Here is a 14,003-nt window from a genome sequence, read left to right as displayed (position 1 = left end):
CTCTGTTCTCACACCTCTGCTTAGACCCATAGCTCCCTACTGCTGCCTGTGAGGCACCCATTTCTTGGACCGGTGTGTGCAACCAGGTAATACCTACAGGCAATCAATCTCAAAGCTGGACCACAATTACCGGGCCCACGTGTTCCAGGTTAGTCCTGAAGATGTAACAAGAAATCCTGCTAAACACTCAGCTCACTAACATCCAGCTACATCAGGTCTGCGACTAGCTTTCTACTGAACTATCCCCTTCACAAAGAAAAGAAACATCTTTCTGTTTTCCTTGGTGAACCCCAGTTGGTAACTTGGAATCATATGACAAACCTTTCCAAATTTCCTATGAAAACCGTTCTAGGCCCTCATATGAAAACCTGAAGAGGGAGCGCTGACCTGACTTTGCTGGTTGGAGCAGCGGCCGCAGGGGTGAGGGAAGGAGGGACAGGGAGCACTCGGTATGCTCAGACTTGCTCACCTAAACTGGGATATTAGTTGTAAGACGGAAAAAGACTAATTATTAAACAATCATCTCAACAGGTATTCAAAAGGCATTTGGTAAAATTCAACATCTAGTCATTATAAAAACTCTTAGCAAACTAGGAAGAGAAGGAAACTTGCTTGATCTGATAAAGAAAATCTACAAAAAATCGACAGCAAAATCATGCCTAGTGATAAACTGTGAAAGCTTCCCCGAGACCTCAAATGACAGTGATTCCCACTATGTCCTAGCCAGTGGAGTAAGGCAAGAACAAGATAGAAAATATACACAGTTGAGTAGTAATTAAATAAAAATGCCATTATTTACAGGCAACATAATTATGTGTGTAGAAATCTAAAATAAACTATTAGAATTAATGAGCAAATTTAACAAGGCCAATGGATTCAAAGTCACTATACAAAAATTAACTGTTATTTCTCTATGCTCCTGTGGTATGATAAAGACTATCTTTAGTCCTTGACCCCAGTTCTGGGCAGATTCAAAACCCTTGGAATTTCCTGAGTGATTGTAGTTTCTTTGTTATGCTAATCACACGACAGCAGGCAGACCCCTAGATCCAGGGCAAATGCTCAGTGGCCCCACTTCCAGGGAAGGGAGCTGGAGATCGGCTCCATCAACAATTTAATCAATCATGTCAAGGCACTGAAACCCTGATAAAAACTCTGGGCCCCAAAGCTCAGAGGAACTTCTCAGTTGGTGAATACACTGATGTGCCAGGAGGGTGACACACCCTGATTCGAGGGGCAGAGGACATGGAAGCCCTGCCTCCGAGACTGCAAGCCCTCATCCTGCGTGTGTCCTTTCAAATAAAACTCATCATAAATGTAGCAGTTTCCTGAGTCACTGTGAGTCATTCAGTGAATTACTGAACCTGACCGGGGTGTTGGAACCCCACCTGTGGCTGGCATCTGCAGCGAGGCAGCAAACAGAGGGCTGAGCCCCCAGACCTGTGCAACCTAATGCTAACCCCAGGTGGTTGCTGTCTGAACTGAACTGCAGCCCACCCCAGTTGGAACAGTCTGCAACAAACATTTGGAAAATAAAAATTTAAAGACACCACTTAAAATCACCAAATACCTAGGAATAAACTAAGAAACGTTGTGTACGGCTTCTACACAGAGAACGATGAAACATTCTCATAAGAAATGAAGGACATAAATACACGGAGGGGTAAAAGATCATTGTTATAAACACGTCAAACCTTCAAGTTCATCTCTAGAGTCAATGCAGTTCACGCAAGTCCATAAATCCCCAAGAGAAAGGCTAAGAACAGTCAAGACAATTTTGAGGAACAAAGATCAGAGTGCTTGACGTCACAAATATCGACAATTATTAGAATCTGAAACAGGGTGTCAAAGGCACTGACCATAACAGATGACACTAGGGAAATCTACACTAAAATCACTGAGATGGCAGCATGTACCTACTTGACTGGCTAAAATAAGATAAGTTACTAAATAGCCGACAGTCCCGGAGTTTGTGGGCCCAATGTGAGCCCTTGAGAACTCTCATCACGCCCGCCCTAGGCCCTGGCATTTCTACTCCCAACGCTGTGCACACATATCGCCACGGCCACCATTTCCGTTGTGGTACTACAGAGCAACGGAAAGCCTGAGCGACACAGCTGCACAGAGGATGCAGGGCATCCCCTTGGTGCTGAGCAGGAGCCAGACACAAATGCGCACACATTGTGTGATTCACTTACACAAGTTTACAGACGGAAAAAACTAACCCAGGACACTGGAATGGGGGGGATGGACGGGGGCAGTGACTGGGAGGGGACGTGGGGGAACCTCTATCTAGGTTGCTGGGACCGGTCTGTTTCCTGAGCTCAGTGGTAAGTTCAAGGGCATTCCTTTGTGAAAAAGGATCAAGCTGTATACTTGAGATTTAAGTACTTTGCTTCCAGGAAAAGTTCACTTTCAAGCAAATCTAGGTGTGGCTGCCAGAGGCAGGGGTGGGGGACGAAATGGGTGAAGAGGGTCAAAGGTACAAACTCCCAGTTATAAGACAGGTAAGGACTGGGGATGGGACACACAGTGTAATGGCTAGTTAACAACACTGTGCTGCACAGCTGAAAGTTGCTAAGACAGCAGATCTTAAAAGTTCTCATCACAACAAAAATGGTGTTAACTATGTGTGGTGATGGATGGTAACTATACTCATCGTGACGGCCATTTTGCAATAGATATAAATTTAGAATCATTACATTGTGCACCTGAAAGTAATATGTCATATGTCAACTACATCTCAATTTTTAAAAATTGAGAACGGACAGTAAGTTTTCCAACCTGGAGTTACTGGAGAATCCCAGTCTTCTGGTGTCTTTCTTAATATCTACGACATCACAACCTCATTGGGAAGTGATGCAGAACAGTGGTTACGAGCTTGGCCTCTGGAGGGGGAGTCCCGGGGAGCCATCTGGGGTTGCCACTTAGCTGTCATGTGACTGGGGCAGACTCTCAGTCTCTCTCAGCCTCAATTTCCCCACCCCAGCAACTGGAGGACTAGTTAACACGTTGCGTACGGATCACGAGAATCTTCATTTTTTTCTGAGCCATGCATTAAGGACAGGTAACGAGAATTCTCGTTTTTACTGTTGACTCTTTTTACTTTGCACATTTTATTGAATTATTTGTAAAATAATTATTTATAGAATAATTTATAGAATAATTTATTTGTAGAATCTATTATTTATAGAAAAATAATAAATGACATAGAAGCATTTACGCTTTAAAGAGAAGAGTGCATTTTAAAGTAGTTTCTTTTAAAAACCTGCCGGAACAGAGGGGTATGAGGAATTTAAACCCCGCCGTACGCAACGTGGTAAGTATTCAGTGGCAGTTAACGATGAAGGAGGACAGACACTTCATCCCACCCACACTCTCAGCTCTTCCCTGTCCCAGAGCTCTGAGGCTGGGGCATTTCCAGGGACAATGGGCTTCCTGGGGAGTCTCTGTTCCGTTGGATCCCCCTGCTTTTCTACCACAGCCTCTTCCTTCCCTCACTGGGTCACCAGGGAGGAGCGCGCCTGGTGAGCCCGACCCAGGCAGAGGTCCACAGGTCAGTGTGGTCAGGCCCTGCCCTGCCCGCCTTCTGAACGGCCCTCCTGAGCACATGCTCCTGCCCTCAGAACACGGGCGTGCTGGCAAACGGCAGGCCTAACGTTTTCCAATCTGCAGGAAACACGTAAGGAAATGAAGTGCCTCCGCTGTAAGTTTCTCTTCCATATGGTTTTTCCTTAAGCTCCGACTTCTGTTACCCTTAATATACACACGAGGGTCCATATACACACGAGGGTCCGGATAAGATAGCATCTGAATTAGCAGGTAATTATACACCGGAGTGGAGTGGGCTCTTTTGACCTCGGTGTATTCGTAATTCCAAGAAAGGCACCACGCCCAGACAGTGGGGCAGTCTGCCACCTGAGCCAGTGTGAGAACCACCATGGCCCAAGTTGGTGCCAGTGCCAACTGGGGCACCTTTCGGACAGTAGTAACAGCGATTGTTAAACGGGCGAACAATGACTGCAGGAGGCCATGGTGCCAGGCACTGAGCTGCGCCCTTTAGTGCCGCCCCGTTGAGCCCTCACCACCACCCCCCACCCCCCCCAGGACAGCTGCTGCTGTCAGACACGCGATGGCTTTCGCGAAACAACTCCACAACATAAGCATTTGCTCAGTTTTTAACCTACTCTTAGGGAAGTTTGATGAGATGAGTATAAGTCTGAAGCAGGACGCCAGGTGACTGAGCATGTATGTGTGGGGGCAAGAGGGCAGGAGGGAAGGAGCGTGAGCGCCTGCAGGAGGGGTACGTGTGTGAGTCAGCCAGCCTGGATGTGGGGGGTGGTGAGTGTGTGTGTGTGTGGGGGGGGTGTGGGGTGTATATGTGTGTGAGCCTGTCTCGGTGTGTGTGTGGGAGGTGAATATGAGTTTGCGGGAGAGTGTGTGTATGTGTGTGTGTGAGCCTCCCTGTGTGTGTGGGTGAGTGTATGTGTGCGGATGAGGAGAGTGCGCGTGTGAGCCTGTCGGTGTGGATGTGGGGTGAGTAGATGGCAGTGAGCCTGTCTGTGTGTGGGGAGAGTACGTAGTAGGTCTGCCAATTAAGTTCGCGAACTTTGTTGCAATGATGTTGCTAACCTATTTTGATATCAGAGGGATTATTCATTATGAATTTGTACCAATTGGACAAACAGTTAACGAGGTTTACTATTTGGAAGTGCTGAAAAGACTGAGTGGAAAAGTTAGACGACCTGACCTTTTCACCAACAATTCATGGCTCTTGCATCACGACAATGCACCAGCTCACACAGCACTGTCTGTGAGGGAGTTCTGAGCCAGTAAACAAATAACTGTATTGGAACACCCTCCCTACTCACCTGATCTGGACCCCAATGACTTCTTTCTTTACCCAGAAATAAAGGAAATATTGAAAGGAAGACATTTTGATGACATTCAGGACATCAGGGATAATACGACCACAGCTCTGATTGCCATTCCAGAAAAAGTTCCAAAATTGCTTTGAAGGGTGGACTAGGCACTGGCATCAGTGCATAGCTTCCCCAGGGGAGTACTTCAAAGGTGACCGTAGTGACACTCAGCAATGAGGTCTGTAGCACTTTCTCTAGTATGAGTTCACGAACCTAATTGTCAGACCTCGTAAATGCAGTGAATGTGTAGGAGTGACCCTGTCTGTGTGTGTCAGTAGTGTGTACACGCAGCAAGTGTGTGAGAGTGAGCCTGTGTGCATGCAGGGAGTGTGAAGGCGTGAGCCTGTCTGTGTCAGCGAGTGTGTGTGCACACAGTGAGTGTGTGGGAGTGAGCCTGCCTGGGGTGTGGGGGGAGAATCCCCTGCCATCCCAGGCTCCTGGCTTCTGCTGGCCGGAAACCAAGCATTCCAGAGAGCCGGGAAACCAGTCTATCGAGAGCCCTGCCCAGTCCCTGCCCAGGGCTGGTGAGAGGGCCCTGCAGCGTGGAAGAGGCTCCGGCTATACCCTGAGGCGAATGGTCCAACAACACCAGGTTTAACCCCCACAAAACAGGCTGCGGTTGCACGCTCCGGTCCTCTGGGCTCAACTGTCACCCCAGATGCTCCTCCCCACAATCCCAGAGAAAAGAAAGGATTTCACTGCTTATCAGAGGAGAAACCTGAAGATCCAATCTAAACTGTTTCAGAAAAGCAGGGCACAAAATTACTGGGAGATTGTGATTTCAATGTGAAAACATATATGGGCAGCTAATGGGAGAGCATGGCTGTGAAAACAAAAACAGTTTTGATCTTGCTGTTCGTTACAAGATTTTTTAAACTAAAAAGATTTTTTAAACTAAAAAGACAAAAATTTAAATTTCTAAGTTATTACAATAATTCAAAATATTAAAAGTAGTTCTTTCTGGGTCACAGGCTCGTGTATTGTTTTGTAGATTTTTGTGTTTTCTCAAGTTCTGACCACGCGCTGTATCTCTCTTATTACAACCACTAGTCGAAAGAAAATCACATGATAAATGGATCAACAACAGACTAAGAAGTCCAGGCTCCCGTCTATGAAATGAGCCGGAGACTCTTCCATGGCCGCAAAGCCTTTGACAGCGGGATGTCTCAGCACACACAGGTGTGACAAGACGAGTAACCTGTCCCAGGACAGCTGTGCCCCATGGCAGGTGGAGTGGCTCACAGGAGAGGCCTGGGGCTGCAACAAATGGCAACGGCGCCAGAAAGCTGCTCCCCATCCTCATAGCTGGGGCCATCTTGGGCATCTCATAGAAATTCCATCACCCTCACACCCTCCTGGCAAGTTCTGCTGAGAAGTTCAAAAAACCCCTGAGAGGAAAGGGAGGCATCAAGGCAGAGCCAGGATGAGCTGAAGGAACCAGGGGGCTCTGCTAAAAATCAGTCACTGCAACAGTGACCGAGGGGCCTCGCCCATCCTTGCCATCTATACACACTCCCCTGGCTGTGCAGCCTATAGGAAAGAGTCCCATAAAAGCCTCACTGCCCCTGCCCTCCAGGAGACTGAGACCAAAGGGAACATGCCACGCTGGGCACCATTCCCTTCCCTCAAGGTGTCCTTGCTGTTCCAGTCTCCGGCTCATCTATGTGACAGTACCAGCATGGGGGAAGGGGTTGAGAAAGAAGGCATGAGGTGGCCTGACCTCGAAGCCCCTCTAGAAAGGCCTGAGAAGCAGTGACAAGAGGCAGAAGCAGCCTAACCCCAAGTTGGTGCCAAGGCTTGATAAGCTCACGTCTCATCCTGTGGTCTAGTCCAAGTTCTCCCAGAATGAGAGGCACAGAAGTAGGAAAGGCCGTGTATATTCACCCTTGAAGATCCAGCTGCAATGTCCCCTCCTCTGGAGTGTCTTCCCAGACTGCTGGCAAGACAAGCCCCTTATTCATTTTCCCCGCAGGACACCTGGGTGGCTTTGTGTTTCTGCGCGCCCATCTATTTTCAAAGTTAAACATCTGTTCAATAGGTCCCATCCTGACCAGCGGTGTCCAGGAAAACTCTGGAGCTGGGCTTTCTAACGAAAAATAGAAGATTTGAAACGTAAACGCCGGGATGCTGTTGGGGTGGTCTAAGCTCTTCTTGGGCCCTAGACACGAGGCAGCACCTCTGGGGCACAAATGACAGCGTTAGGACAGAACTGTAAACAGGACACTGGCTCCTGGGCGGAAGCTCCCATAGACTGCACGATGCCAGCGAGGGCAAGAGGTGCCAAGCTCCGTGCCCACAAGCACTGCACTACTGAGGAGGTGAGGAGGAGCCTGGCCAGCGTGTTGTCAGCTGCCCTGCTGGCACCTCTGCCCCAGCAGGCAGCTCCTGTCACTCTCAGATACAGTCGCCCCCAGGCAGCTTCTCCAGATCAAATCACCAGCCCAGCCCAGCCGTTTCCGTTTCCGGGTGGAGCTGTCTGAGACCAGGTGCTGCCTTCACCCCCACTGGAGGTGGCCTGTCCTCTCCCAGCACCTGAGATTCCGTGGTCCAGCACAGTCTGTGCTTGGCCCTGGCCCTACCTGACCTCTATGGGATGCCTCCCCCAAACCATGCCCACCTAGCTCTTTCTCATCCCTCCCAGGAGCCACTTCGACCAAGCTTCTGCCTGCTCTCAGCTGATCCCAGACTCTGGGCCTGGGCCTGGGCCTGGGCCTGGCCCCACATGGCACCTCACCTGTGCACCTGCCGGATGGGCTCACCCTTTTTCTATGCTGCTCGGTGGGCCCAGGGCCAGCAGCATGGGCAGCCTCTGAGATTGTCAGACACGCAGCCTCACAGGCCACACCCAAGCCCACTGACTACAAACTTTATGTTAACAAAACGCCCGGGCAGTCCGTGCACATAGTCAGGTGTGAAAAGCTTAGGTGGGCATGAGGCTGGGCACAGAGGGTCCCGCCAGTTATTCACCCCAGCACCACCACACTGGCTCTGCTCCCTCCTCTCCCCACTTACGCTACATGACAACACCCTCAACCTGCACCCCAACCAGAAACCTCAGCCGTTCACAACAGCTTGCTGGCCCTGCCATCTCCGTGAGGACCAGTCCTCGCAGGCCTGGCCCCATGGCACCGACCTGAGCTGGGCACAGCTGCGCTGTTTACACGGCTATCTCCCTGGGAGTTCTGGGAACAGGGCTGTCAGTCCTCTTTGCCCCCTCAGCGAGCACAGGGTCTGACACACTGGCTTCAAGATGAGATGCTTGTTGAATGAATGGAGGAAAAAAGCAAATGGGGGAAATAAGATACTGAGTGTGGCAGGCAGATGGTGGGAGCCAAAAGTGAATGCAAAATTATGCACTGTTTTTTTGTTGACTTTCCAAAGTTGCTTCAGGAATAAAAGTAAGTAGGTGGGGAAACGTGATGTGGCATAGACGGAAACATGGGAGTTTATAATGAAAATATTTCTAGCTTTTTTTGCCTCCAATATAAAACCCACAAACTTTCTATGAGCAGTAATAGGTCCCAGGTCACCTATGGGTCAGTGGCCGAGCTGGGTAAAGTTTGGTCCCAGCTCTTTACAGGGGGCTAGAAGGTTATAAAGTGGGTGGGGATAGATAGGACAACTAAAGAGAAGCTAAGTACCCGGGAAGGGCAGAAAGGGCACAGAAGGAGGGAGGGGCACAAGGAAAGCTGGAAGGTGGGATTCAACCCCCTCCTGCAGAGTTCATTCATACTTTGCATCCAGGGCCTGGGAGAGCATCTGTGATGCAGGAAAAATGCAGCTGGGCCAGGAATAACCCAGGGAGCTTTTGTTCTAAGGTTTCCAGCTATAGACCAAATCAAGCACAACACCCGCACAGCAAACAGTTCTAGGCGAGCTTTAAGTAGAAGGACCAAAGTTCACAGGGCAGGGGCCTCTCTCAGCGCGCTGACAGCTCTCACCACCTGGAGGCTCTCTCCCAGAGGTCCCACAGCACCTAGTGCTGCGCCTGGGCACAGTATGGGGCTCAGGAAAGACAGAGTGGGAACTGGCTTGAGTTGGGAGGCAGAAGCAGCCGGAAGCTGGCAGCCCCTGCCTTAGTCGAGGGGAACACGCCCACCTGTAAGTGTGCAGGAGCATACTCGTGACTCCCACTGATTCCTGACGGTCACAGACTGCTTACAGAGAAACTGAGGCATGGGGATGGAGAACTATGCATCACTCTCAAGACCCCAAACTGCTTCTCAGACTCTGACCTGAACCATTAATACACGTGTCATTGCAAGCGTTCCTCCTCTTTCTTGGCGCAGCTGCAAAAGTCAAGCACCCACTTTTCTTCATCCCTTATCAGCCCCTCAAAATCCTAACACTACTGAAATGGACGTAACTTTCTTTCTCAAACCTCACAGGCCATTCACCCATTCAGTCACTTTTTATTGAGCTCGTCTCTGTGCCAAGAACCATTCCAGGGGCTAGGGACACCTCAGCGAGCAAAACGGAGGACCTGCCCTTTGGAACTTATATCACAATGGGAGGAGACGACAATAAACAACACAGTAAACATTAATTACACGGCAGTTAGAAAGTGAGGCAGTTAGAAAGGGAGACATGCTAAGAGAAAAAGAAAACCCAGCATGGGGCAAGGGAGACCGATGGGGAATGTCAAGGTGGTATGGGGTTGCCGTTGGAACAGTGACTGGAAGGCCTCACCTTCTCGTGAGGGTGCAGCAGACATGAGGGAGTGAGGCACCTGGGGAGAAGATTCCAGGCCGAGGGAAGAACAGGGCAAAGGCCCCAGGACGGGAGTGCCAAGGTGCGTTTAAGGAACAGCAAGAACACCAGTAAGGCGTGCCAGACAATCACCGTCCATTCGCTGTTCCTTTATCCATCCATCCGTTGTTTGACTCACTCACTGTGTGTCAGCACCTCCTGTTCCTCTCCTTGCCAGGCACTGAGCACTCTACCCTCAAGGACCTTACAATCCTGGGGAGCTGGGAGGAGACAAAGCAACCTTGCAAGGCTCTGGCAGAGCTCAGGGCCTCACCCAACTTAGAGGTGCTGGAGGGTCCACTGAAGGCACCCCAGCTGATTCCGAGGGTGCTGACAATGCTGGCTGCCTTAACTGTGCTCACTTGTTTTTCTTAGCTAAAAAGAAGCCTTGCAAACCCCCGATTTGTAAAGAAAACCTCTTAAGTTGCAGGTGTACACTAAGTAACTGCCATGTCCTAGATGGCCTCAGACTAAAAAGGTAGATGCCAGATGGGAAGATCTGGGAGGGGCAATACTGGGGGGTGGGGGCGGGCAGCATGGTAATGACTGAACGAAGAGCAGAGGCCGCGAGCTCACCAGGCATGAAGCCCAGGGTGTATTCATTAGGGGTGGCCATCCTGTCACACCCACATCTTCATGTTGCACTGGGCAGACCATGCCTGCGTTTCCATGGAATTATCAGCACCCCCTCCACAGCTCTGTTGAGGAGAGCAAACATCTGGAGAGTTCCGCTCAGCAGCGCTCTGGCCTGAGACATCCTACCTCTATTTCCCCAGCTTCATGAGGGGCATTTTTTTTTTTTTTACAAGAGTCCAATGATGGCCCTGCCAAGCAAGTCCAGGAAGCTCCCACCCTGTGAGGATTCGGCCCTGCTGATCAGGGCCCCAGAAGCCTGGCCAAACCCATCCATTCTGGCTGGATCCAGAGCTGGGCTGAATGGTGCCAACATGCTTGTAGGGTGGGTCATCAGCAGCAGTCCCAAAGACCACAGGGGTGGGGAGAAAGCAGCAGCCCTGGTGAGTTTTAACCAGGTTCCTGATCAAGGACAGAGAAGTCCTCAAGGCCCAAAGGCTGCAGGGTGGGGGTGGGGCACAGAGCCTCACTGCTTTTCTGTCCCAGGCTCAGGGAACCTGGGAGAAACAGTTCTGAGGTCTGCATCCCAAAACTCCCCGGAGGTGGTGCCATCACCACCAGCCGTCTCATCCCTCTGCTCCTCCTCCAGTCTCCATGGGGCTTACGTCACTCAAGTCCTCTTCAAATGTGGTGCTAAGATGCAGTCTGTCAAACTGGAAAAGACGGGTACCAACCCCCACCCCAGCCTGACCTGAGCATCTTTTCAGACCAAACCTGGCCAGGCCAGCTCCTCCCTATGCCACTGCCCCAGCCAGTTCCAGGCTCCCCTGTACTCTGTGTTCCAGAAGCAACTGACAAGGGCCTGGGCTCGCTCCCAGCCAGGGCTCAGAAGCTGCTCCTGGCCCTACGTGGCCTGGAAGGCCTTAGCCAGCAGAAGCCCTACCTATGGGAAACAAGCAAAGTCCCAGGTTTAGGATGAGCTCTTCCCCTCCCCTATTCTTTCACAAAGCGCCTGCATTTCTGCCTCCTCACTCACTGCCTATGGCCTAGGAGGGTTTTACTCCATAATTGGCTTGTTTACTGCCACTCTGAGGGCTTGGAGTGGCAGAGGTGGGAGGAAAGTTTGTTGGAAAAAGAAAAGGGGTGTGTGCCCTGAGCTCTGAGGCTGGTGAGTAAACCCTCCAAGTACCTAAGGACCTGAGAACAGGCCAAGAAGCCATGAGAGAGAAAAACACAGGGGATGCAAGGCCAGCTGAAGATTCCAGCAGACCACAGGAGGGAAGCTTATGTTTGGCACCTGGGAAAGGCAGAATAATAACCAAAACTTAATCTGCCTGCTTCTGCTGAAGAGTCAAAAGCAGTACTTGGCACAGCCCGGAGAGCTCCCAATCAGCTTCTGTGGGCTAGGAGCTCATGACGTCACTCCCCTGCTCACAAACCTTCCATAGCTCCCAGCTCCTAGCACACTTACCCTCCTGACCTTCAGGCTCTTCACAAGGCCCCAAATGACTCAGCCCCTCCCCCACTGACCACTGACCTGCACAGCCTATCTATCACTCCTGCGGGGCCACAAGCACACCCTTTCCCCCGCCACGCAGGTTCTCTTCTCCTGGGGTTCCCTCTACCTCAAGTTCCAAGTCTCCCCACTTTTTAAGGCTCTCCTTAGCACTCCGGCCCAGATGAAGGTTTTCTCAGGTCCCTCTCTTCCCCACCACACCCCAATGGGGCTTGTGATCTAATTTTGGTGCCCCAGTGCTGGCCTTCGTAAGACATCTGCCTCTATCTGTCCTGTATCGACAGCTCCCAAGGCCTTGCTCAGCTGATTCACCTGAAGCAAAGCACAGGACCTTGCAGACAGCAGAGGCTGCCCCAAATACCGTTCACCTCAGAGGCCTAGAAGTGATGGGCAAATGGACAGAATCCCAGGGAAGGAACATTAGGGTCAGCAGAGACTAAACTGGCCCGAGAGGCGTGACCACACGCAGCCGGACAGTGGCTCAGGCCTTACCCTTCTTGAACTCCTCCAGCATGGCGTCCAGCTTGGTGTCATGGAAGACAAAGTGCACCGGGTGGTTGTAGAAGCGGGTGATGGTCTTGAGGGGGGTGCAGTCGTCGGGGTCCACAAAGGCCAAGTCTTTGACATAGAGAATATCTACGATGTTGGACTGCTCGTCTTCAAACACAGGGATGCGTGTGTAGCCGCTCTCCATGATCTCCGACATGGTGTTGAAGTCCAGGACGGCATCACTGCGGATCATGAAGCAGTCGTGGAGCTGGGTCATGATGTCCTCCACGGTTTTGGTCCGTAGTTCCAGGGCTCCCTGGATCATATTGAGCTCCTCTTTCACAAGGTCATTATAGGGCTCTGTCACCTTCAACATCTCCATCAGCTTCTCCCGATTGTAAACGGTGCGAATCTCCTGGCCCAGAACAAAGTCCAGGAGCCTGCTGATGGGGTAGCTGAGAGGGAAGGTGAGCAGCATAAAGAATTTGGTGAGAACGATCGTGTTGGCACCCACAGCCAGCCCGTGTCGGGAGCACAGGGACTGAGGGACGATCTCCCCAAAGATGACAATGCCAATAGTCGAGGAGGCCACCGCCATGAGCCCGGACCCGATGAGGTTGTCCAGCAGGATGGTGAGGGAGGTGTTGACCAGCACGTTTCCCAGGAGTAGCGAGCACAGCAGGTAGTTGCCCTTGCGCCGGATGGGCTCGATCTTGCGAGCATAGCGCCGCTCCTTCTCGGTGCCACAGTTCTGCACGATGCGCAGCTCCATGGGGTCCAGGGCCATCAGCCCCAGGTTGAGGCCAGAGAAGATGCCCGACAGCACTAGCAGCACCAAAATGAGGAGGATGTGCAGCCAGAGGGGCAGGAAGCGCCCCTCCTCCTCCACCATGACGAGCAGCGAGTCCTTGTCCGTCCACCTCTGCCAGGGCCCATCCGCGCCCGCCCGGGTGCACAGCGCGTACAGCTTCATGTTCTCGCTCCTCCGGAGGAACTTGGTGAGCACCACCAGCATCCCGGACGTGTTCCCGCGGCTCACGTTGACCAGCTGCTGGACGACCAGGTCCTTGGTCAACTCAGGGCAGTGGGTGGAGTTGTGAAGGGCCTCGGAGTTGTCCACCTCGGTGAAAGAGATCAGGTTGCTGGAGATGGAGCCCAGCCTGTGGCCGTACAGCCTCAGGTTCACCGTGCTGCCCTCGGACACGAAGATGATGCCATCCGGGTTCATTCCACACGGTTTGTTGCAGCTCGCCAGCCGCATGCCCAAAATCACGCCCCGCTGAGGGTCGCCCTGACCCCGGGCCCCCCGCGTCCACAGCAGCACCGGCAGCACCAGCGCCGCCAGGAGGAGGCGCCCTCGGGCCGGCCCGCCGCCCGGGCGCCCACCCCCGCCCGCCGGCGCCATGTTGCTCCCGCTCGGCCGCCGCCGCTCCCCGCGCCCTGCCGCGCGGCCCGCTCGCGCCGCCGCTCCTGCCGCTCCGCCGCCGCCGAGCCAACTGCCCGGGCCGTGGGCCTGACGTCAAGTCAGCGCCCCGCCCGCCGGCCCGCCGGCCCACGCCCCTCATTTGCATGGGAGGCCCCGCCCCCAGGCTCTCGGCTCTAGCGCCCACGCTTAAGGAGATCTGGGCGCTTAAGGTGGAGCGGCGCGGGAGCGCGGGAACCGCCCGCGGGCGCCGCCCAGCCCCCTTACGCCCTCCCGGCGTCCCCGCGGGCCCCGCCTACCTCCTCAGGGACCGGCTAGCTAGGCGGCCTCT

At 52.5% G+C, this 14,003-nt stretch overlaps 1 protein-coding gene across 4 annotated transcripts in view; it reads right to left on the bottom strand.

Moving 5' to 3' along the window:
- The window catches only part of CNNM4 (cyclin and CBS domain divalent metal cation transport mediator 4), a 34,313-nt gene extending 20,547 nt beyond the window's left edge, over positions 1–13,766 (bottom strand). For 2 of the 4 annotated variants that reach the window (XM_074332553.1, XM_074332555.1), the window contains exon 1: positions 12,253–13,765. In XM_074332553.1, the coding sequence (XP_074188654.1) occupies positions 12,253–13,654 (1,402 nt within the window). In that variant the 5' untranslated portion in view covers positions 13,655–13,765. Of the gene's footprint in view, positions 1–12,252 lie in introns of all 4 variants that reach the window. The other 2 variants (XM_074332554.1, XM_019716513.2) reach the window with 2 other exon arrangements.
- Between the last annotated feature and the right edge of the window lie 237 nt (positions 13,767–14,003).

The sequence above is a fragment of the Rhinolophus sinicus genome, linkage group LG05 (genome assembly GCF_036562045.2).
Source record: "Rhinolophus sinicus isolate RSC01 linkage group LG05, ASM3656204v1, whole genome shotgun sequence".
NCBI classification, from domain to species: domain Eukaryota; kingdom Metazoa; phylum Chordata; class Mammalia; order Chiroptera; family Rhinolophidae; genus Rhinolophus; species Rhinolophus sinicus.
This window is presented reverse-complemented; position numbering and strand designations above follow the sequence as displayed.